At 39.3% G+C, this 23,718-nt stretch overlaps 1 protein-coding gene across 3 annotated transcripts; it reads right to left on the bottom strand.

Moving 5' to 3' along the window:
* Positions 1–65: 65 nt before the first annotated feature.
* ARSK (arylsulfatase family member K) lies at positions 66–23,695 on the bottom strand. Of its 3 annotated transcripts, none has more exons than XM_082074532.1 (9): positions 23,459–23,695; positions 18,742–18,871; positions 17,044–17,203; positions 11,264–11,546; positions 7,397–7,568; positions 5,729–5,953; positions 3,459–3,683; positions 3,107–3,373; positions 66–193 (listed from the first exon to the last, which is right to left on the bottom strand). In XM_082074532.1, the coding sequence occupies exons 1-9, from the start codon at positions 23,570–23,572 to the stop codon at positions 189–191; spliced, it is 1,581 nt and encodes a 526-aa protein (XP_081930658.1). In that variant the 5' UTR covers positions 23,573–23,695; the 3' UTR covers positions 66–188. The 3 variants fall into 3 exon arrangements, with proteins under 3 accessions (XP_081930658.1, XP_081930656.1, XP_081930657.1); XM_082074530.1 differs by lacking the exon at positions 66–193 and adding an exon at positions 1,380–1,432; XM_082074531.1 differs by lacking the exon at positions 66–193 and having other exon boundaries at positions 1,774–3,373.
* Between the last annotated feature and the right edge of the window lie 23 nt (positions 23,696–23,718).

The raw sequence follows: 23,718 nt of genomic DNA on the forward strand, positions 1-23,718 counted from the left end.
CTGACGGCAACGTCTGTTTTCAGGGAAAGCTGCCAAGCGCGGCTTTTCGGTTCTTACATTCTGCAGTGGCGTGTGCGCGTTTGGGCTCTCACTAATGCTGCTCATGCGGGGAGCGAGGAAGGTCAGCTCAGGGCAGGGATCCTACTTGTGCAGGGTCTCACTTGCTCTTCAGCAGGGCTTTTTCTTGCTTATTCTGTGTAAAAAAATCAGCACTAATTCAGTGACACGGGCCCTGAAGCTAATTACATCCGTGCTCTCTATCTGGCTCTCACTAACCTAGCTGATAATCTCTTCTCTACACTTTTTATCTATGAATATATGCTGTGTATCACATCTTGTATCAAAACTGTCTCCTGGTGGGTGCTCTTGTTGTACCGGGGTTACTTGTGAAGGTACCAAGTGCTGTCTGACAGCAGCTGCAGCATCTCAATCTCAACGAGCTTCCTCTGAGGAAGTTTGGCTTAAGGTGGCTGCTCTCAGAAGACACCATCACCCTGGAAACAATGACCTTGCAGTGTTTTAGCAGAACCTCACTTCAATAATTCACGTCTGCTCATAATTACTGCTGCTGATAAGGGGTGATTATCATAGAATCACAGAATGTCAGGGGTTGGAAGGGACCTCGAAAGGTCATCCAGATCAATCCCCCCACTGCAGCAGGAACACTCAGGTGAGGTTACACAGGATTATAAAGGTAGGTAAAGCTGAAACTGCACTGTGTAAATGAGGCTGAATTTTGTTTAGTGAGAAATAAATAGTGGATGAGCCTAAATCCCCACCTCACATGCAGAACAGGGCTGCAAACAGCATCAGGGGGTTCAAATCCCTGACCCCATGCAGGATCACACATACCTTGGCCATCCCTGACAAATATTCTCAATTTATGTTTAATAAATTCCAGTGACAGAGTTTGGATAGCTTCTCTTGATGGGCTGTTTAAAGTTTAACGATTTACAATTCCTTTTTTTCTCTCCAAATAGCTCATCAGAACAGTCCCACCTGAAAACTGAAGACATTTCTTTGTCTGCTCTCAGTGGCAGTGTTTGCTGTGCTCATAGTTACGGACTTGAAAAGTTTTCTCTGATGGTTGAAATAAACCTAATATGATTTACAAGTCCAGTATTTATATTATCTTCCTCTGAATCCTCTCTTCTATAACCTCTTGAAACACAAAATCCACAAAGTGGAGATAATACCATGAGGATTCACTAGTGCTAAGAATAAAACAATTTCCGCTTGTGACTTACACACCACACTCCTTTAATCACCCTAGAACATCACTGGTTTCCTCCATCACCACATCACGCTGTTGGTTCACACTCTGCTTCTGTTTTTGCCAGGCGTGCGCAGCTTCTTTTTCTTTTTCCCGCAAAGCTGCAGCCTTGGGAATTTGTTGTTCACCATTTCAACATTCTTCCCCTTTTTACTTTAACTAAACCATGATGAATTTTGTCAGATTAATTTCAGGCAATTTTTCCAGCTAATCAAGACTACTTTGAATTTTAGCCTATCCTCAGGACTGCTGATAGCTCTCCCAGGGTGCATTTTTGTCATGTTTAATGAGAAACAAGTGCCTACTCCTGCACTCAAATTACTAAATATATCTGTTTTGGACTTAAATTGGCTCAGTTCTGCACCAACACAGGTAGTTTGTTTACTGCAGAGGGAGACAGGAGGGTGTTAGAGGGCTTTTGCCTCCTCTCTCTAGCTCTTCCAAAAAAAAGTTCACACCTAAAGAATAAATAACTCGCAGAAGTCAAAGTTTTGCTTTTAAAATCCAATGTTTTCTTTTTAAATAGGCATTTTAGGAAGACCAGATACAAAAAGAAGCACCAGAGCAGACGTATTGACGTATGTGTGGTAAGTTGTTTATGAAATGCATGTGGTCACCAGAAAATACATGTATTTTTCATGTTTACTTTTACTAGCTTACTGTTACTTTCATTACAGATTCCAGAAAGCATTTAGGTATGAAGTATAATGTCATCCTGAACTGTTACTATAGCAGCAACAACTGTGATCAAGAATAAGCAAACGTAAGTGCTGCTACAATTACGTTTTCCCTTAAGCAGAAGAGTTACTAGCTAAATCTTACCTTCTTCCAAAACTGCTTTGTTTTGTTGTCACACCCCTGCAAAAATGTCAGATAGTATTTTTACGTTAACTTTCCCTGCAAGCTCCAATTGCATCTCCCCTGTGTACATTTCAGGTTCCAGTTCTCCACTCCTTGATGTGCATTAAAACATGTCCTTGCAAAATCTGACTACATAATGGAGATTTATTCAGGCAGTTTTCATCTTATCCTCTGCAAATCACAATACCACTTTTCAGAGGACTGCTCTGCTCACAGGTGTAAACAGAGGGGTTTTGTTGTTGTTTTTGTTTGTCTGCCTTTAATTTCCAACAGTGACCAGCTACCAGATTTCCCTTCACTTGCACGTATTTGATTAGTGGCCTATGCATAATATGAAATTTTAAACAGCACTAAATCCAAAAGCAAGAGATTAGAAGGCAGGGCTTGAAAGAAGAAGAGTCAATCATGTATAAAACAGGAATGCTGACATAGTACTTGAAAAAACTGCATCTATGTTCAGACTGATACTAGTCAACCTTTTTATTTTATTTTAATCTCCATGGCTTCCCTAAGATGGATGAATGTGTATGCATTGTGGATTTAAAATCTGTCTGATGGGAAAGGCGCTCCAGCACATTCCACTGTAATTGGTATCTCACTACACTAAATTTTATAATCCTTGCTTTAGTCTGTCCTTAGAAATGGAAATTCCTGTTGAGTTTTAATGCTTAATACTCTGCATATTTGTAACCAGCTAAATATTCTGTGCACATGTACTTATGTACTTTCCTTCCTATGTATATGTGAGTATTACAGAATTATAACATGTAAAAACCTAGATTTGTTGTGCTGGCTTGTTACATAAAATGCTTTTGGCTTTCTAACACAAAGTAGTAATTGTTTGGGCATCTTTGCCTTCAATAGTTTATACATGACAATAACTCTAACGCTTGAATACAGCATAACATTATAAATGCAGAATGTTTTCATACCCTCAGTCATATAAAATCTAGGTTATTTTTATTTACTTACTTCGACTAAGCCACTTGTCAATTGCGTTCTCGTATTTTTTTGGTTCCTTTAACCAGTCTTGGTGCCACCTAAGGTTGGCAATAACGTTTGAGTAATTCTGACCCAAACTTTGTTTCCAACTGATAAACTGTCTTTTGTTGTACTCCTGAACAGAAGAAGAAACCTTTGGGTAATTCACTACAGAGCGGAGCTTTTTGTCCAAGGAATGTACAATTACTGGGAATTTTATGGCAACATTTGTTAGCTCATCTGGATCGGCAGAAAGGTCTGGAACAAACAAAAAGCCAGTTAAAAGCCAAGTTGCATTTAAGTAAACTAATCAGTCAATCAGGACATAAAAGTTGTGACGTACCAAACAGTTGTGGAAGTACTGAATGCCCATCTGAGTACGTGATATATTTCCACTTGCCAGTTCGAAGCATGTACGTGGAAGAATTCACATTGCATCCATGGAACTCGCTCAACACCCATGAGGGCCGAGGACCTCTAGGTGACACTTCGTTTTCAGCCTTTCCACGTAGCAACGGTATAAGAGAATATCCACTGATATTCTGCGGGACAGGAATTCTCGCTATATCTACACAAAGGGATACAAAGTCAAAATGCTACTGCAGTTGTCATTATTTAAAAAAGCCTAATATAATGCTACAGGTGTCTGAACATAAACTCAATTTCAGTACTAAAACATGCTTTCCTAAATATTCTCCTTGTAGAACACAAAACCCCACAAATTATAAGAAAAAACCTTAAGGAACTTTCCAAGGTCAGCTGCCTACCACGTTGACGAAAAGCAGGATCAGCTATGTCTCAGTCAATCTTTAAAAGATGTTTGCTAAAATTATTTGTGATAGCCTATAGCCTTCAGTGATGGCTGCTGGTTTTTTTTTTTTGTAATCATGGTTTTTGTACCCTTCCCTTCTGCTCTCACCACGACAAGCAGGAGAAAGAGATTGTCACAGCATGAAAGCACTCTAAAAGCTCCATATCCAACATGGTCTAAACGTTTATTTCTTTGATAATAACAATGCTAAGCTCCTCTGTAGCATTCTTCATCAGTGAATTATGAAGCACTTTATGAAAGCTGGTCATTATGGTCATTATCCCCTATACCTGGGGACCAGAGCCACTTGTTTCTCTGGTATGGCTGGAGCCAAATGGTATCAGAGGTGGTATCAACACAGTGCACATACGGAGAACACTGGGTGACTCCACGGCCTACTAGGTGGCCACCAGAAGATACCATAGATTGAATAAACTCCTCAGTATCATTAGATGACAAGTGTCTCTAGCTCCCAAAGATCAGGTCAACATTAAGAGACTACAAAGACACCTCAGAGACATTCTGAAAAACATAGCTGAGAATCCCAAGGGTGTTACATCCCGAACTCAACACTTTCCATTTCACAGAGCACTGTGGCAGTATTTTATCTTCTATTCTATGCTGGAGTGGTGACACTCAGTGCCTGCAGATTGCCCACAGGTGACTTCTTCCTTCATCAGCACGTACTTTCTTTTTTTGTCTCTGTTTCTACAGCATCTTAATATATACCTGTTATTAATCCATAGTTCTTCCTCTAGTAAACAAAAAGGCCAGCATTTGTTTAGGAAAACCTGTAACATGTAAACCCAGTAGCTTCCAGTGTGTGGGCTAAAAATTTGAGCAAGGCACAAAGAAGAAAAAAAAGGATTTGTAACTCTTTATGTATGATACCACAATTTATGTAAGGACCATATATAATACAGATTATTTCATATATATAAAAGATTTGATACTAGAATTTGGAAGGGAAAACTACACAGCTTACATCTTTTCAACTGGATAGCTGCTTCAAAAGTTTTGAGAAGAGACAGGCAGATAAATACCTTTTGTTCTGTTTTTAGAAAATCAACTTAAAACGATATGCAAAAGGATTTTTCACTGGCTTTTACTGCTCCTAGTACAGTTTTATCAACTGCTCCACGTCCTCTCAGGCAATTGCAGTCTATTTGTAACAGTTCTTAAAAGAACGAGCTTTCCAGACTGCCTTCAAAAGGACATTTGTCTGATCAGTAGCCTAAAATATCCCAGATAAAGTGACTTAATCTACTGTTTAGTTCCAGTGAGATTCATCTCTTGCATGATTTATCACAGGTAACTGCTCAAAAATTCACTCTTGAAAGTGATTTCCACCGTGATTCTTCCATGTGACTCTTCACAAAGGACATTCCTTTGACAAGCTAATGAAGCTGCCTTCCTTTTAAGGTTTAATCTCATCTCTGGATACATTTACTGTAATTTCTACAGTAAACTGTTAGGTATGAAGGCCAGCAAGGATTATTCATATCTAAAAAGCATCTGATTGGGTTTTATCAATTTTTCTTTTAAACAAATAATCCCATACATAATCATTCACTGTAATTGTGTTGATCACAGTAATAAGGAACATCATCAGCTCCTTTAGTTAATTTCTACAGCCACTTTTTTGCATTTTATATTAATTCTGTATGTATGCTCCACAGATAAACTGCCCTATTGTGTTACTACATTGCCTCACAAAGTGGAGGTGCAATTCTGACTATATTACAAATGCATAATAATAAGAGTAACTGGAAAAAAAAACAATTTGAAATGACTTAACTCACCAAGCATAGTGGGGTATATATCCACAAGAGATACCATGTTTGGTACTCGCTGCTGTTCTTTTACGCCTGGCCCCATAACTAAAAGAGGAACATGGGAACTTCCTTCGTACATACTCATTTTATAGAACTGACGGTGTTCCATAGCAAGTTCCCCATGGTCTGCCGTGAATATAACGATTGTTTTTTTCAGAAGCCCAGTATCTCTCAGAGCTGAAATAATCTCACCTGCAACAAGAAGAAGATACTGAAAAGGATATGTTCAAAAATATTCCTTCCAACCTCTGCAAAGCAGCACATAAACCCCAATAAATCCTAGCTGGAGGGTTGGAAACTCATCTCTCTGCCACAGAAGGCAGAGCCCAAAGTGCTCAGCCCAGAGTAACATGCAGTTGGCAGTGAGTTGCACGTTTGGCTCCCAGTGAAGTGTGGAGGGCACGGAACAACTACCACAAAAATTTCCAGAGACAAGGACACACCACAGGACAAGCTGCATCTTCTCTATAGTCATTTTGTTTAATTTCTAGCATAACTAATAATAGTTATTTCAACAGCAGTAGAACAGGTCAGCAGAAGCCCTGAAACTACATTTAGGTTGAAGAGCTCTTGACAGTATCCACTTTACACACATTTATTGAAGTTTCTCCTTCCTGTGCCTACATCCCCACAGGAGCCCCTTGCACATACTTTTGTGCAATGAATACAGAGCCAAGATCAATGAAGTCAGTAATTAAGCAAAGCACTTACACATCTTTAATGTTAAAACACTAAGATGATTTTTGCTTAGACTAGTTAAAAACATAAAATACGTTACCAAATTAAACCCCAGTGCAGATACTTTGCAGCACCTTAATTCCCCACACTGTAAGGTTCCCGTTAATCTCTTACTTAAAAAGTAAGGAAGAGCAATTCTGTGTCTTTTAAAACATTGCTAAAAAGATTTGGTTATTTATTCATTGATTTCATATTAGCATGCAAGATGCAAATTCTTGCTCTTTCAGGGTCACTTTTCAAATTAAGAAAAATTACTGTAAATGAAGACCAACTTGGATTTTAATTTTTATGTGTGTAGACATTACTGCAAACTAGGAAGAATTCTGAATACCTAGTTAATTTTTTTTTTTTCTTAACTTTAAGTAATACCTTGCTAAGTGAGACTTTAAAAGTAACCTTACTGTTTAGTCTATGCATAACAGCTGTCACCCAGTCTATGCATTTGAAATCAATTTATAAGGAAACTGCTTATGCTCTAAAATTTATCTTCCCTTCCAGCTTTGCTTTGCCCGTCAGTCCCCTTCACAATTGTTTCAGTTAGCACTTAATCAAAGGGTATTTAGTTCCTCTTCTACATGGATCAAGCAACGTTTTGCTGCAGTTACTGAGCTTTTACATGGTCTCTGACTGGTGGTTTTGATTACCTTTCAGAGTGTTCTGAATTAATCTCGTAATAGCCTTAAAAGCTATCCAGCTATGTATCATACAGATTCATTAAGCAACAATCACGTGACTTACTCCCAGATACTGGTGATGCTGGTGTTGTGGTGGTTTGGTTTTTTTCCCTCTCTCCTTTTTTTTTTTTTTTTTTTTCCCTCCAGAAGACCAGCCCTATCAACATTTTCTTATAAAAAAAAACTAACAAGAAAACTGACTGTATAATGAAACACCACCTACCCAGCATGGCATCTGTCTCTGCACACATAGCATAATAAAATGCTCTAATATTTCTCACTTCTTGCTTTGTAAACTCTCCTGTGCAATTCTTGGTGTATGATGAGTAATAGTCTACTGGATGCATCTCTGAAAGAGAAGACCACTTGGGAATTTTAATTGCTTCATAAGCAACCTAAAAATAAGAGGAAATTAACATTACTTTAGCAACTGAATTATACATATTTTTTAAAAACAGATTTAATTTAACACTTTTTAGCATAAATTCACAGTTCTCCATTTGTGGTCCAGGGAATGCCAGCTGCTTATCTGTTACATGGTGCTTCTGCCTCCTCCATACTTTTCCTCTGCTTCCACAGGTATCAAGTAATTTTAAAAGACAACTGTAAAAATCAGCTAGAAACTCAGGATAGGAGCCAGAAAAATGTGCTTTCCCATCTGATATCTTTTTTTAAGAGAGATGTCACAGAACAAGCTTCTAGAACTGTACTCCAGAGTAAGTACAGAAGTATTGGCATAGTGTCTCATTAACTACAGGATAACTATAAACCATCTATATCAAAATGATTGGTTGTTATGTGAGCCTACATAACAACACAGAAATTTACTTAGTCTGGTAATGTCTCCAGGACAGTGGATGACAAATCTTGACATCTTGATAAGAAGAATTCACTACATTAGTCCAATTTACAAATACTTCTCTATTTTTTTCCTAGAGATGTCAATCCATTTAGTTATAAAGAAGTGTTAAGATCAATTTCAAACTAAAAAGTAGGAGCCAATCAATTACAAAAAATGCTGGATTTTTATATTCAGACTGGCATGCTCACAGATATTGTGTGATGCAGTACCAGCTTTAGAGCCTCAAAGTTTGACATACACATTTAGCATAGGCAGTCACACTTGTAAGCATTCCCTTAAGCACGTGTTGCATTTAACAGCATTAACTATTTCTATATTGCAGACTTAGAGCACAAATTACCACAAAGCAGAGATGATGTAATCTCAGTATGGAAAACTTTAGCTTACTAAATAAAACTACACCTGTTGCTTTCTTTTACCTCTGAAAACCTGGCTTTGTAATAGTCAGATATGCCAAACTTAAGTTTCCCTAAACTCTACGGAAAATAGGCTGCAAGAAGATAAAATAATAGCAGACAACTGCTTCAGTCATTTTCCTGTTGCTGAAGGTCCTTGGCTACATAAAGTCACATTTTAAACCCCTAAAGAGTTGCTCAAGATACAATGGGAGCAAAAAGTGTCCCTCTGCATTCACAATTTGTCAGAAGACCTTTTCTATAGGACTACAACCTACTTTTAAAGATTCACAGTCATAATCTGTTGGTTGTAATTCATAGCTAGGAAAGAAGACGCATGCCCTGAAAAACTGTCAGCTTGTGCAAAATACAGGGGACCATCTGCTTAGCAACACAGGATTTCATAAAGACACCATGACAATACTTCGTTCTGTGTTAGATCCCCTGTAAACATATGTAATTCAATTTCTTGATCTGTGCAATCAAACTTCTTCATGAGACTGATCTCTGATATTTTCAAAGACTGCTTCTTTCATGGCCAAAACAGATACATTTTAGAAGAATCAGCCAATGGTCAATTAATGTTAACATGTGGTTCACATAACTGAGTATGTATATGTAGTGGTGGAAGAGACCTCAGCAAACTATGGAGTTTAAGTACTGTAACTGGATTAAAGATGACAAAAAATTTGTCAGAGATGTTATAACTCCATCTGCGACTTGAAAACAGGTACCCCCACTTATCAAGACATGTCTAACCTAGCAATTAGAACCCAGGAAGTTTTCCTTGATATCCAAGCTAGATCTTGCTTCTTGGCAATGACGAGTTTTTTCCCCATGCTCTTCCTCTCCCCAAACTACTCACCATTCCTAGAAGAACCCACAGCCCTCACAATTACAAAGAAACTCACATCTCTCAACTTTCCTTTGTATATTCTTTTTTCTAGGTCTTTGTATTTTTGTCTCATCTAGATAAAGAGACTTTGGAATTTCCCAATATGGAGTTTTTGAAGTAAGCATAAAGTCTTTCCACACCTACTTCGCAGTTCTTCAGCTGCAGAGAATCTTAATGCCCTTATGCAGTAAAAGCTGTTGTAACCCATTTATATTTTTAAGACAGGTAAAGGCACCTGGAGACCACAAAAGAGAAAAAAAATTACTTCTTCTTTGGCATGAAGTGCTGTTCCACATATGAACATAATGGAACTTTTCTGCACTGTAAAATATTGAAAAGCTACAGTAGCATGGAAAGAAGTTAATAGAAAAGACAGACTTCTGGTGTGTCTTGCTAATTCACATTCTAGCTTCATACTGCAGGAAAAGTCAATCTCTCACTATAAAACTCGGAATTATTACATACAGTGTCATTTATAACAGGCACAATAAGAATGTTATAAACCATGAACTTCATATCATTACTGAAAAAAATATATCTAAGTAAGGCAACAATTTCATTCGTTTAATGTGTTTCTAGTCGTTGAACGCCAAATTTATTTATTGATTCACTGACTACTGTTACCAACCACTTTGCTACAACCACAATAAATTATTCACTTCTATTTGCTTTGCCTTAAATCAGAAATAATCATAGAACTCTAGAATGGTTTGGTTTGGAAGGGACTTTCAAGATCACCTAGCTCCAACCCCCTGCCATGACAGGGACATCTGCACCAGCTCAGGTTGCTCAGAGCCCCGTCCAGCCTGGCCTGGGATGTCTCCAGGGATGGCTCAGCCACCACCTCTCTGGCCAACCTGGCACAGGCACTCTCCACCCTCAGGGCCAACAATTTCTGCCTCTGTCTAATCTAAATCTCCCCACTCAGCTGTTTAAAGCCATCATCCTTGTCCTGTCACTACCTGCCCTTGTAAAAAGTCTCTCTCCAACTTTCTTGTGGGTCCCCTTTAGGTACCAAAGGCTGCTGTAAGGTCTCACCAGAGCCTTCTCTTCTCCAGCTGAACACCCCAACTCCCTCAGCCTATCCTCCCAGCAGAGCTGTTCCAGCCTTGGATCATCTCTGTGGCCTCCTCTGGACTTGCTCCAACAGGTCCATTTCATTCTTATGTTGGAGTCCCCAGACCTGGACCAGCACTGCAGAGGCTCTCACCAGAGAGGAGTAGAGGGGGAGAATCACCTTTTCCCACCTGCTGATCATGCTTCTTGTGATGCAGCCCAGGGCACCATTGCCTTCTGAGCTGTGAGTGCACATTGCTGGGTCATGTTGAGCTTCTCATGAACCAACACCCCAAGTCCTTCTCCTTGGGCTGCTCTCCATCCTGCACCCCAGCCTGGACTGATACTGGGGGTTGTCCTGTCCAGGTGCAGGACCTTGCACTTGGTCTTGTTGAACCTCAGGAGGCTGGCAGGGTCCCACCTCTCCAGCTTGCGCAGGTCCCTCTGGATGGATCCCTTCCCTCCAGTGCGCCAACCGCACCACTGGGCTCAGTGTCCCCGGCAAACGTGCTAAGGGTGCACTCGATCTCATTGTTTGTGTCGCTGACAAAGATCTGAAACAGCACCGGCCCCAATACCGACCGCTGAGGAACACCACGTGTCACTGCTCTCCACTTGGACATTGAGCCATTGACCACAACACTTTAAGTCCAACCATCCAGCCAATGCGGTCCATCCATCAAATCCGTGTCTCTCCAATTTAGAGGCAAGGATGTTGAATGGACTGTGTCAACTGCCTTGCACAAGTCCAGGTATCTAACATCTCATTCAAGTACTTTCTTAGTGTGTACTGAAATATCAAAACGGGGTCTAATTTCAAAAATCACATGAGGAATAGAATACTGTTCATAAAAAGTATATTTAAATTTCATCCTCACATACCTTTTTAAGCCAATAGGGAGATGTTAAAAAAGTAGATGATCCAAAATTTTCTCCCATGTAGGGTGATGGATACGGGTGTGGTAAATTTAGTCCCAAGTAGAGAACAAATGGTTGAGTAAGGTTAATTGCTTCCTCCTTTATCCAATGTACTGCTTTATCGGTATTCCGCCAATCTGCTTCCATCACTCTCACACGCTTCCTATCACCAGTAAGTTTTACCATGGGTCTCCCTTCTTGCCGGAGTAGGAAGTCAACATCCCGAGTCCAGGCTTCCACACGGTTACTGAAAATATACAGACAAGATACATACTCAGTGGAAAATCTTTTCTTCCAAGTAAAAAGGGTCAAGCACTCCTGAAGAACCTCCCCTACATCTGTAGCTGCCATCTATTTGTAATTTCTACATAAAGGAGAATCGTTATTCAATTGATCAATAGCTATTGTGCATTTAATTTTATACTCAAAGTTTTAGCCATTTTTTTCTGCTTCTGAATCTTCCTTCTTATTTATTATAACTTCATGTCAGAATGGTTCTTCTCACATCTGAAAAACAGTATTTAGAAATACTATTTCCTTCTGGTTGACCATACTGCTCATTCTGGTATGGATTCACATACTATTTTTCTGGTTAAGTGGGTCTTAGATTTTTGTAATTTGAAAAACTGCTGTGGGAAATAACTTGCCTGGAGAGGCTGCCTTTAGAAGCAACACTCTGGTTTTGAATTGTCATATTACAGCATTTTAAACACTACCACAACAAAAAACTGTAAGAATGATTTATCTTGTACAATAGGTTTTGATGTAGTTGATAAATGCTACTGAGAAAAGGGAATAACAGAGGAGAAAGCACAGAGAAAGTAAGAAAGGGAAAAAAAAAGACAAAGACTTAATGAGAAAATACTATCGGAACTGATTTTCTAATATAATGACAATTGTTGCCTCCCTAAAACACTGAAAAAAATCTGAGCTGCAGATGTCCTTGTTTCTTTGCCAGAGTGAATAACACCACAACTTCCATAAACAAGGGTTGGGAGGAAACGGCCCATTTAAGACCTTGACTAATCGACTTTGTTCATGGCCATTTAAACATCACCAAAAAAAAAAAAAAAAAAAAAAAAAGATAAAAGAAAATATTTAACTGCTCAAGGTTTGACCATGTATTTTCATTGTTTACAAAGCACCTAACCAGTTTTGTCCCACAAGAATTTTACCAGTGTACTTTCAACCTCTAGAAAAATGATTCAGAATTACCTGTAAAAACAATTTTTTAAATTGTTTTAACTCCTTGTTTAGGATCACACTTTCAAGGTAAACAGAGTTAAACAAATTACTTAGAACAAATTAAGGTAGCTAGCTAGTCTATAAAGAAATCACATTTCATAAACATTAAAATGAAATGATGCTAAATGGGGGTGTATGTGTGGCTGTGTGTCAAATTGCATCTGATGTCATAATGCTGACTTATGCAGAAAAATTTACTATGTAGGCCATAAACCTGCCTGACCATAAAATCAGATTCAGGTTAGGACCAGATTAAAGATCAAAACCCTCAAATCTCAAAGGAAGTAACAAAAAAATTCCACTCCAGACCCTTTCCACATTCTGGAGCAAAAAGGAGATGTTTCAACACACCTAAGAGGAAAGCTAATTCTCAGGCAGAGGAGGAGAAAAATATATGCCAAAATAAGAATTTTCAAAAAGCCAGGTGGAGAGATGAAAAAGGGAGCAATACTAATTTCAATCCTTGAATTTAAAAGGAAAGAGCAAGGACTTGACAGATAATTATTTAAAAGCTTCAGACATGAATTCCAATTTTTATCACTTTCAATGGGAATGAAGGGGGGATCATATCTCCTTTGCCAGAAGATAGTACTTCAGCAATTGTAAAAAACACACAAAGAAAAAAAGCCAATAAATAAAGGATGGGAATACAACAATACAAAATTGTAGATAAAGCTTAATGAACTAGCATCATTATTAACCTACGTGGAAGTAATTACCTCACAGTCAGTAACTGCATCTGTTTTTAAATTTAGGTGAAGAGGGCCATCAGCACTCAAAAGGACATATGGAGTCTTTTTGACAGGAAGCAGAAGCTTCCTGTATTCAACCGCCCAAAGGAGGAAGATTCAGCTCTATGTTAGCGTATATTTCTTTGTACCCACGTCCTAGAAGGCCTCTTCCTCTAATCTCAGTAATTCACAGCTAGGAGTAACATGAGTAAGTCCCATTCAAATGGCTACTTTGTATGTTTCACTGTGGATTTATATTTTTAAGATATGTAAAGTCCTGTAGTTACAGAAATGATTCCCCTTAGCAATGCACTATTCGTAATAGTTTAGGACAAAGCAGAATCAGTTTATGTCACACAACTTAAATATTGCAGCACAAAAGTTATCATTTCTTTTTTATTAAGTAAATATGGGATCAGGCAGCAGTGGTGGTTTTGTTGTTTAAAGAAACAACATATGTGCTTAAGAAAAGTTTCTAAAGAGAGAAGACTATTCATAGGTTACTTAATTGGATACTTATGGTTCTCAAATGTCTACACAGACGCCATGCCAGGAATAAGATGTACATTTTTCTCTAACCGAGGAATTGTATTTGCAGTTTTCTTTTTTTTTTTTAATTAAAAACTGTGTAAACTGCCATTTTCCAGTTCCTTTCGTATAGGCATAGAAAGGCTGTGTGTTTATTTTCATTTATTCTCAACACCTAGCTGCACTAATTCAAATAAAACAACCAGGCCTTAATCCTGTTAAGTACAGATCTCAAACTCTCACTGAAGGCAAAGTTAGAAAAACACATTTCAAAAATTTGCACCAGGTGAAAACATAGGATAAGGGCCTAGGACAAAGATAATTAAAATCTGCAACACCATAGACTTCACAGTATTTTTTGTTATCTCTGAAGTGTCCAAGAATTCAGCCTCATGGGACCAAGAGCTATGTATACATGATGTAACATATGGTTACATCATAATTTCTGTTTGTGAGACTCAAACCCTGTCACTGAAGTAGATTAAGCTATACATGGCAGAATGAGAAAAATCACAGCACACAACTGTAACTCCACTGATACTGATGCTGCTACAGTTTCCAAACCCCTGAATTGTCTTGTTTTATTTCTCATCTGTGGAGATTAATAACAAAAGTATTCAGAATGGTATCAACAGAACTATTCTAATGTCGGAGTACCAGACAAAATAAGTACGAGAGGAAAGGTAAAGCAATGGTGTGCATCAAATAGCCAAGAACAGGAATGACATCAGCAAAACAGTTCAGTCCTGAAGAAGGGGCTGTCAGTGTTAGGATCACTGTATAGATGACTTGCCAGCAATATCCGGAAAACAGGATGGCAGCCAGGTCATTGTTTACTCCGTGTGTCATTCCTCTCCTGTTATTCCAACACAAAACCAGAATACAATAACATAACTACAATAAGAAAACAGAAAGGCTTTTGCCTAGTTTTCCTGAAGATTGAAGTAAGCAAAATTGAAAGGCAAAATATCACACCATAGCAACTTTCACTCCCAACAGTGTAAAATACCTGTACAAAATGCCATTTACCACTGCCAGTCAACAGGAAAATAGGAAAGACCTCATCAGGTTAAATCCCTTGCGCTAACACATGCCAGAAATCCTGTTCAGACTACTTGAACCATGATCTTAGTATTTGTGAGTATAGGATTGTGAGTTGGCAGAGTTTACCAACTTAGAAACTTAAGCAACATAAAAATTATGTTCTTCTTAAATATGGTCTCACATCAAAGGGTGGTTGGGGTTTTTTTTTGCATTAATTCCTACACAATAAAATTTATTTGAGAACTAAGGACTATCTGTTCAGCTTTGCACTCCCCATGTGACAACCTTTGTATTGAAGCCAGAATTCACCTACGGTCTTCAGCTCAGGCAAATGAAAGCAAGACTTCTGGAATCCAGACATTTATACGCAACCAACTTCTTTTCAGTGCCACTTTCATGTTCCAGTTATCATATGAACAGCCAGGAACTTCTGGAATTACTTAGAGCTGCTCTTCTTTAAACCTGGAGTGACTTTAGATTAGAGATAAACAGATTTAAATGTTATAAGACATTTCTTCTATCTTAGTGAAGGGCAGGGTAAGTGCATACTATATAATATTTAGACAACACAGAATGTTCTCTGCACAAAGAAGGATTCAGAAGAAAAGTATAAGGATCTGTGTAATACTGCAGATACTTTTCATTTTTCAGAATAATTTTAATGTACTGAAAATCTATTCTAGAAATGTATATGAGTGATGCACCCAGAGAATCATTTCTGTATTGCTTCATTATAGAGAAGAAAATATGACCCTTTGCCTTCTCAAAGAATGGTCTATTGCTGGCACCTTACAGTCTGCTGTTAAGACTACACTCTTCTGAAAAGCATGACTGTCTGAAGCAGTCACGACAAACCATCTGTACACTACAATAATACAAACATCTGCAAGCATTCATCTTAATGTTCAGTCGTTTCTTGCCAGAGAGGAAATTTTTCCCAACATTCATAAAAGCAAGGACAAAGAATCATACTACTACTACTTTTCAGTATGTTGTAGAAGTAATTGTTTCTTACCAGGGAAGAAAAAAGAGTTTTAAGAATGATGCAGAATAGCAGTCTTCAGAAAAAAACATCTAAGCAAAAGACTAGAGGTTGAACACCCATCTGTCCATATTTAGATGTTAAGTTACTAAGAAGAGCTGCAGACACAGACAAGACAGAAGCATCAGTAGTACACAAATATGTACGCTGTTTGGTAAAGTAAGCAAAAATGAAAATTTTGCTGTAAGCCTGTATTTGAATAATGTTTTATTTCCAGTGTAGAACAGGAACACGGAAAAAGAGAAAAAAAAAAAAAAAAAGCTGTCTTATCCTTTTTGATAGTCTTAAACTGGGGAGGTAAATATTATTTTTGCCAGACACTGAAGTGGATACTATTTCTAAAGTGTTTTGTAGACAAAAAGCAGTGTGGAAGTGCAACGTATTATTAACTACTAATGTGACCTTTCAACTTCCGATTGCTCATGTGACGTAAGTGAGGAAATTTTAAGTAACTCTACCCTCTTTAGCATGAAAGACAAAGCTACTTGTTATTATAATTTCAATAATGGATATCATTATGAATAAGGGAGATAGTGCATCTTCATAAAAACTACACAGGAGGAAGACAATGTATTTTGTCCCAACTGTCCAGGCACTTTGTGTTTATTTTTTTTTTAACATAATACAGTTAAGTCTCTACACATTTTTCACAAACTGCTGTAATTCTAGTCACATTTTTTAAAATAAAGCTTTAAAGAATAGAAGTACAGCATAAGTATGTGAAAACACATGGCCTTCAAAATAAAAAATAAAAAAACTCTCGAGTTTCGTGATTCTAGATTTAATATGAGAGTACTATCAAATATGTTTATGCTTTTCCTACACTGCTAGTATAATCAAGCCAGGAAGTTTCAAGGCAAGGCAAAATTGGTTTATGAATTTCATTTAGGGAGCAATACCAATGATCAAATATAACCTTAATTCATCCTGGGCAAAACCACATTCATCTTCCAGCTACAGGTAAAATCCAAAGTGCATCTGCAAGAGATATGCTTGCTTCTGCATGAAGTTGCAGGACAGACCCCTATTAGGTTCCTAACACAGTTTCTTTTAAATTAAAGCTACTACGATTTCAATCAGAGGCAGAAAACACCTGCCAGACCATTCCATGATTTATTCACTCCTCTCCAAGGAAAGTGAATCTATCTGTTTACCTCACTGAATGATGTCCAGAAGTATAGTCCAATTTCCCATACTTCTGTGTGTGGTAGCCATATTTCTCCATGAGATCCATCCACGTGGTATAATTTGGATCTAGACCTTTGAAGTTATTCCAAGATTCTGTTAAATGAGTGAAAAGACCACTCCACATAGCTGGAGGAAAAAAAAAAGAAAAGAAATCAATCTTATTATTCTAGAGGTGAAAAGGTCACACTGTCATTCAATAAAGTAGGTAATACAAAGTATTACTCTCCCAAATCTTATTTCCATCATCAATATGAATAACAATTTTTACTAAAATAATCTCCAGAATTGCAGGGCAAGGTGTCATCTTTCCAGGAGCAATGAAATTACTAAATTAAGCCTTTCTGTAGATCAGGAAATATTCTTACAGATTGCAGAAAGAAACAGCCATGGTAGTATAGATCCCGATACACCACTCATATATTTGCTTGTGTTCCAGAGCATAGCCTCCATCACTTTAGTTAGATTTTAATCTGAATTTACAGTTAAGTATGTTTGTGAAGGGAATTAGAGTATATTATTTTAATATATTTCAATATGCTTTTTAGGTCATTTACTTTACTATCAGCTGTAGAGATAAAGCAAGATTATAAAAGAGGAGGCCAAGAAGAAATGAAACCAACAGAAGTATTGCAAAGAAACTATATGAAAAGGTTTTATTAGTGAATTCTGGTGTTTCTTTGCAGCTTGTTGAGAATTGTTCCATCTTCACAACACTAATTTAGAGTCAAAAGGAGTCCTAAACAAAAACTAATCTGCTCTTTAAGCAATGGATATATTGTGTAAGCACAGAGTGTCAGCCCCAACCCCGTACTGTGGCATTACTTCTACTTTCCCACCTTAAAGTCCTCCTTCCCATCATTTTTTATAGCATCATCCCCAAGACCTCCTCAATAGATGCACCCTCAGCTCCTTGCAAGGAAAGGGCTGGGATCACTTTCACCTATAGATGAAATTTCATTTACATCATCTCTGGAGGGTCTTTGCAATAGTGAAAAAGATGAAAAATGTTTCAAGATGTAACATTTGATTCAAGAATATAGTCTCCTAATTTTGCAGCAAATTCTGCAAGATTCTGTGATTGTGAAATTGCACATATGACAATGATTGCAGCACGTAAAGAAAAACAATGAAGTATTCAATTAAAACTACATTATGGATATATTATGTATTTAACAGGATGTCTGGAATTAATGTCATTGCAAGGCAGTGCTAACAGCCACTGATTTATTCAGCTGTTTTTATTTAATATTTTTTCCTGACAATGGGAAAGAGATTTATTAATTTGTATTGGGAAGGTAGAGTAGTCCTGAATGCAGGTTCAGCACTGCAGCAGACAAACTGATGATTTGTCTACAAATCCTGAAGATTTTTAAAAAACATTGAAGCTTCAGTTAAGTTTGCAAAAAGATTTGGGAGCTCACACATAGCTGGAAAAAAGAAGAACAAAAAAAAAATAAAGGAGGAAGCATGAGAATCAGAAAAGAGAAACAGATCATATATGACAATACTGTATAAATTCAAACACTAACTAAAAAAAAAAAAAATTAGTCTTATTGAAAAACAAAACAAATCCCCCAAAATTCAATGCTTTTAAATTTCCTATCATTACCACACATTTAAATTGACATGCACAAGTATTTATCTGATGTTTTGCTTGGTCCTACCTGCACGGGAAGGGCAACAAATTGGAGAATTGGTATAGGCATTGAGAAAGACAGTGCCATGTCTTTTCATAAAATTTATGAAAGGCAAATCCACAGTCTGATTTCCTGGATAAAATGTCAAGCGCCCATCCTGCAATCAAAGACAGAAAAACAGTGTGTAAACAGCATTATCCCAAACTATTGTCTGCATTAATTCTTAGATTTGTTACCTTGAACTTATACTACTTAAATGTTACCAGTTCTACTCAGGTATGGAAAACAAAGTGTTGAGAAGTTTTAATTAAATCAATATAAAATGGATTACTTAAGAAAAAGTATAATGTAAAAGTTAACTGGACTTCTTCATAGTAAAATTACTTCCTTACAGCTATAGATATTCTAAGCTCCAGTTCTTGCAGGAGAAGTGTCCTACGACGACACATTCAACAGGGATATGTATGGGGAAAGTTGAAAAGGAGTCAGTCCCAATGCAGTCGTGTGCACTAGTACATTGTTGGTCTCTTCCCACAAGTAGCCAGTGATAGGACAAGAGGAAACAGCATCAAGTTGCGCCAGGGAAGGTTGAGGTTGGATCTGGGGAACAATTTCTTCCCCAAAGGGTTGTGGGGCATTGGAAAAGGCTGCCCAAGGCAGTGCTGGAGTCACCATCCCTGGAGGGGTTGAACAGACAGAGATGAGGTTCTCAGGGACATGGGGTTGTGATAGAGTTAGGTTATGGTACGACTCGATGATCTTGACAGTCTCTTTCAACCAGAGCGATTCTATGGCTCTATATTTCTGTGAAACTAGAACTGATCTCTCGGCCTTTTCCTCTTTTTAAAGATGTAACCACATCACATCTCTGTGAATTTTATTTTAAACTATGGACTAGAAACGTGATCAGCAAGCTGAAAGAAGCCTATTGCCCCACTGAAATTCCATTTGCATAGTTCCCTTTTGATACGTTATTGATCCTTCATGTTACCTTTTTCTTTAGCTAGAGTTTTTAACCAGTAACTTTAAACAAAGACACCCAATCCTGAATTGGTACTTCTACTGTACAAAATCATGAAGATGTAAAACCAGGTTTCATGTAAACTATCCTGTTTCAGGTCACTGTCTTATATGTTTTTCCTTGATTTGGTAAGATGTCACAACTCAGCCCCAGCCTCACTGGTCAGCTCTTTGGTGAAGGAACAGCTGACAGTGGATATGCACAGTTTTAACAGATCTTTCAGTTAAAGTCATTACTCAGATGCAGGGACCTGAGTAACACTCTTCTAGATTTGAGAGAGAAGCACAAACACCTTAAAGCTTAAGTATCTTAGAAGCTGTGTTTTGCAGAGCATTTAGTTCACAAGAGCATATAAGCAGGCAGACACGAAAAGTCAGGAGAGTGCAGCAAATTCCAGTTACAAATTCACCAGCTACCAGCTCATTTGTTCCAAAGACCATGTACAAATTATCACATCAGCCTCTGCAAAATAAATGCCAGCATTCAAATTCCTCACTCTAATCTGTATATAGGCAATGGACCATCTTACCAAATTTCTTTAAATTATTTTTATTAAGTGAGAATAGTTACTGTATGAGAAGCCATAGCAAAACAGGTGGGATGTGATTGTTTGTAACCCCGCAGTAACTCCTTTGCATCACACACAGCCTACCAGCATCAGCGGCCTACAAAAAATGCTTTCCGTGCCATACATTGGGCAAGCCTCATTTGGCACAATGGGTTCTTGGTGTCTGGTAACAGTCATCATGACATGACATTAAGTACAAAATTCCACTGTGCCTTTTACTGCAATATTTTGTTGGGTGACGAATCTTGAAACAAATGATTTAGTGAGATTTTATCTCTTCAACAGAAAATAATCAACTGAATGATGACTTTGCTCCTGCTGAATCAGAACCAAAAACAAGCACATATGATCAGCAGTGAATCAGGGCAGTTGCTTCCTCTTAAGACTGAATACTTAGTTTTATTCAACTAATAAAAACTCCATGACTGCTTCAGATGGAGACCTTTGATAATCTATTTCAAACTATAGGGAAAGTGTACAGTTTCAAGGGATGCAGGATCGAGGCTTTCTGTGAAATTTCACCTTTAAATAATGGTACCTATGAAACAGATAAAAACACTTCTTGGGCATCTGAGTAACAGTGAAAACTCCAAAGAGTAACAGAAAATTCTATTAGCTTAGAACATAACAGGTAGATGGATGCATGTAAATGGGTTTTGAGAACTGCTAGCCTATACAGCTTTTAATTAAACAATACATTTTTTTTAAATGTATTTGATTTGAAAGTAACTGTTTGAAACAAACATTGTGTTTAACATAGTATTCTCCTATATGAACCATTAGCCAAGATTACATGGAAAGAATAGCTTATTTCTTTTTTCTGCATTTAAGCAGACAGATCAGACAATGTAAGACTTCCTATCAATTTCATACCATGCTGTTTCTGCACATTAGCAGATGTGTTTCTGAATTTTCTCTTCAGTTTTACTAGTTTCATTTTCTGTAATAATTTGAGAGAGGACTAAAAAAAAAAAATTAAGAACTTAAGAGTCCATGTTACTACTGCTTCCATTACCCACAATTCCCTGTGGAAAGCACTCACCGTCCAAATGAAAATTTATGCAGAATAAAATATAGTCAGAGTTTGCAACATTTCAGAACCCAGTAAAGAGAGTTAAGCACAGCCTAATTGTGCTCCACAGTAGGAAATAATTCTTATAAACTACTGAAATGTTTTAAGATTAGAATTATTCTGTCACTGTTTAAAATGTTTTAACCTTACAGCATGATCACTTAATTTCCTCACTAGCCACTCAGCCATTGTTTATATGTTAAGTCCACAGTCAGAGACTAACATCATTTTCTTCACTCTTTAGAGTTCAACACAGGGACTGCATGCAGAAGAGAACAATTTTCCAGCAGAAAATCTGTTAGTTTCAACTCTACCCAGCTCTACTTGTTCTCTACTAGAGATGTGATCAAAATGGTTAACCTATTTCTGCCTTCAAATCCATCTAATAAAAAATTTATGCAACATAATTATTCTTCGGTATATTTTTCTTTGTACACTCTACGTAAGCACCTATTGTAATACAGGTACCTTTCAGAAACAGCACCTGTTCTTAATCATTTTTGTGAAGCACATCACAAACATCTGGGGTTCGGCTTTCATTTCTGTAAGAGTTACCTCAGTAATCCCTGTAAAACAGTCATGAGAATCTTTCTGTTTGCAGGACAACATACAGAAGCCTTACTAAGATTTTCCTGCAGCTTCTCACACCATCTAGAGACATGGGTGCCTCATGAGCTGACTGAAAAGCAAAAAAAGTCATCATTTTCAAGTGTCGTCTTGTCTTATTCTAAGCAATAACAAACCCCTTCTTGATCAGATTGGGATGTGCAATGAACAGTGGATTTTATACAACAATCAGCAATGACCAGCTCAGTCGCTGGACTGAGAAGCACCTCCAAAGCACTTCCCAAAGCCAAACTTGCACCCAAAAAGTCATGGTCACTGTTTGGTGCTCTACTGCCAGTCATTTCCACTTTCTGAATCGCGGTGAAACCGTTACATCTGAGAAATCTGCTTGGCCAATTGATGAGATTCACTGCAAACTGCAACACCTGCAGCCGACATTGGTCAACAGAAAGGGCCCAATTCTCCTCCATGATTTCTGCATCTTTTTTTTTTTTTTTTTTAGGTTAAAAATTGAGGTTAGTAGTTTAGCACAGTATTTAGGTACCCAAAAGTGCTGTTACAAAAACAAAACATTAGCTACTAAACCAGGGGATGGTTTAGTGCTAGATTTAGGTTATGGTTGGACTCACGCAGAATCGCAGAATCCCAGAATGTGAGGGGTTGAAGGGCCCTGGAAAGCTCATCCAGTGCAATCCCCCCATGGAGCAGGAACACCCAGCTGAGGTTACACAGGAAGGTGTCCAGGGGGTTGGAATGTCTGCACAGAAGGAGACTCCACAACCCCCTGGGCAGCCTGGGCCAGGCTCTGACACCCTCACCTGGAACAAGTTTCTTCTCCTTTTTCAGTGGAACCTCCTGTGTTCCAGTTTGCACCCATTGCCCCTTGTCCTGTCACCGGTTGTCAGTGAGAAGAGCCTGGCTCCATCCTTCTGACACTTATCCTTTATATATTTATAAACATTCATGAGGTCCCCCCTCAGTCTCCTCCAAACTAAAGAGCCACAGCTCCCTCAGCCGAGGGTCCCTTCCAACCGAAACGATTCCACGGCTCTATTTTATGAGGTGCGGCGCCCCGCCGCCGCAGCCCCGCTGTCCCGGGCTCGCGCGCTGTCCCGGCTCCCCGCGCTGTCCCGGGCTCCCCGCGCTGTCCCGGGCTCCCCCCGCTGTCCCGGCTCCCCCCGCTGTCCCGGCTCCCCCCGCTGTCCCGGGCTCCCCCCGCTGTCCCGGGCTCCCCCCGCTGTCCCGGCTCCCCCCGCTGTCCCGGGCTCCCCCCGCTGTCCCGGGCACCCCCGCTGTCCCGGGCTCCCCCCGCTGTCCCGGGCTCTCCCCGCTGTCCCGGGCACCCCCCGCTGTCCGGGCTCCCCCCGCTGTCCCGGGCTCCCCCCGCTGTCCCGGGCACCCCCGCTGTCCCGGGCTCCCCCCGCTGTCCCGGCTCCCCCCCCCTGTCCCGGGCTCCCCGCGCTGTCCCGGGCTCCCCCCGCTGTCCCGGGCTCCCCCCGCTGTCCCGCGCACTCACCATGGAGTCGCAGGCCAGCAGCACCACGCTGCGCCGCGGCTGCTCCCCGCAGGCAGCGGCGGCCATGAGGAGCAGCGCCAGCCCGGCGCGCCCCAGCGGCCCGCCGGACCGCATCGCCCCGCCGCCGGGAACCCCCTTCTCCCGGAGAAAGAGAGAGAGGAGCGGCAGTCCCGACAGCCGAATCGCGGAGAACTACAGCTCCCGGGAGGCGGGAACTACATCTCCCACAGCGCCCGGCGCAAGATGGCGGCCGGCGGGGC

Source organism: Streptopelia decaocto, assembly GCF_964273445.1.
Source record: "Streptopelia decaocto genome assembly, chromosome: Z".
In the NCBI taxonomy this organism is placed as follows: domain Eukaryota; kingdom Metazoa; phylum Chordata; class Aves; order Columbiformes; family Columbidae; genus Streptopelia; species Streptopelia decaocto.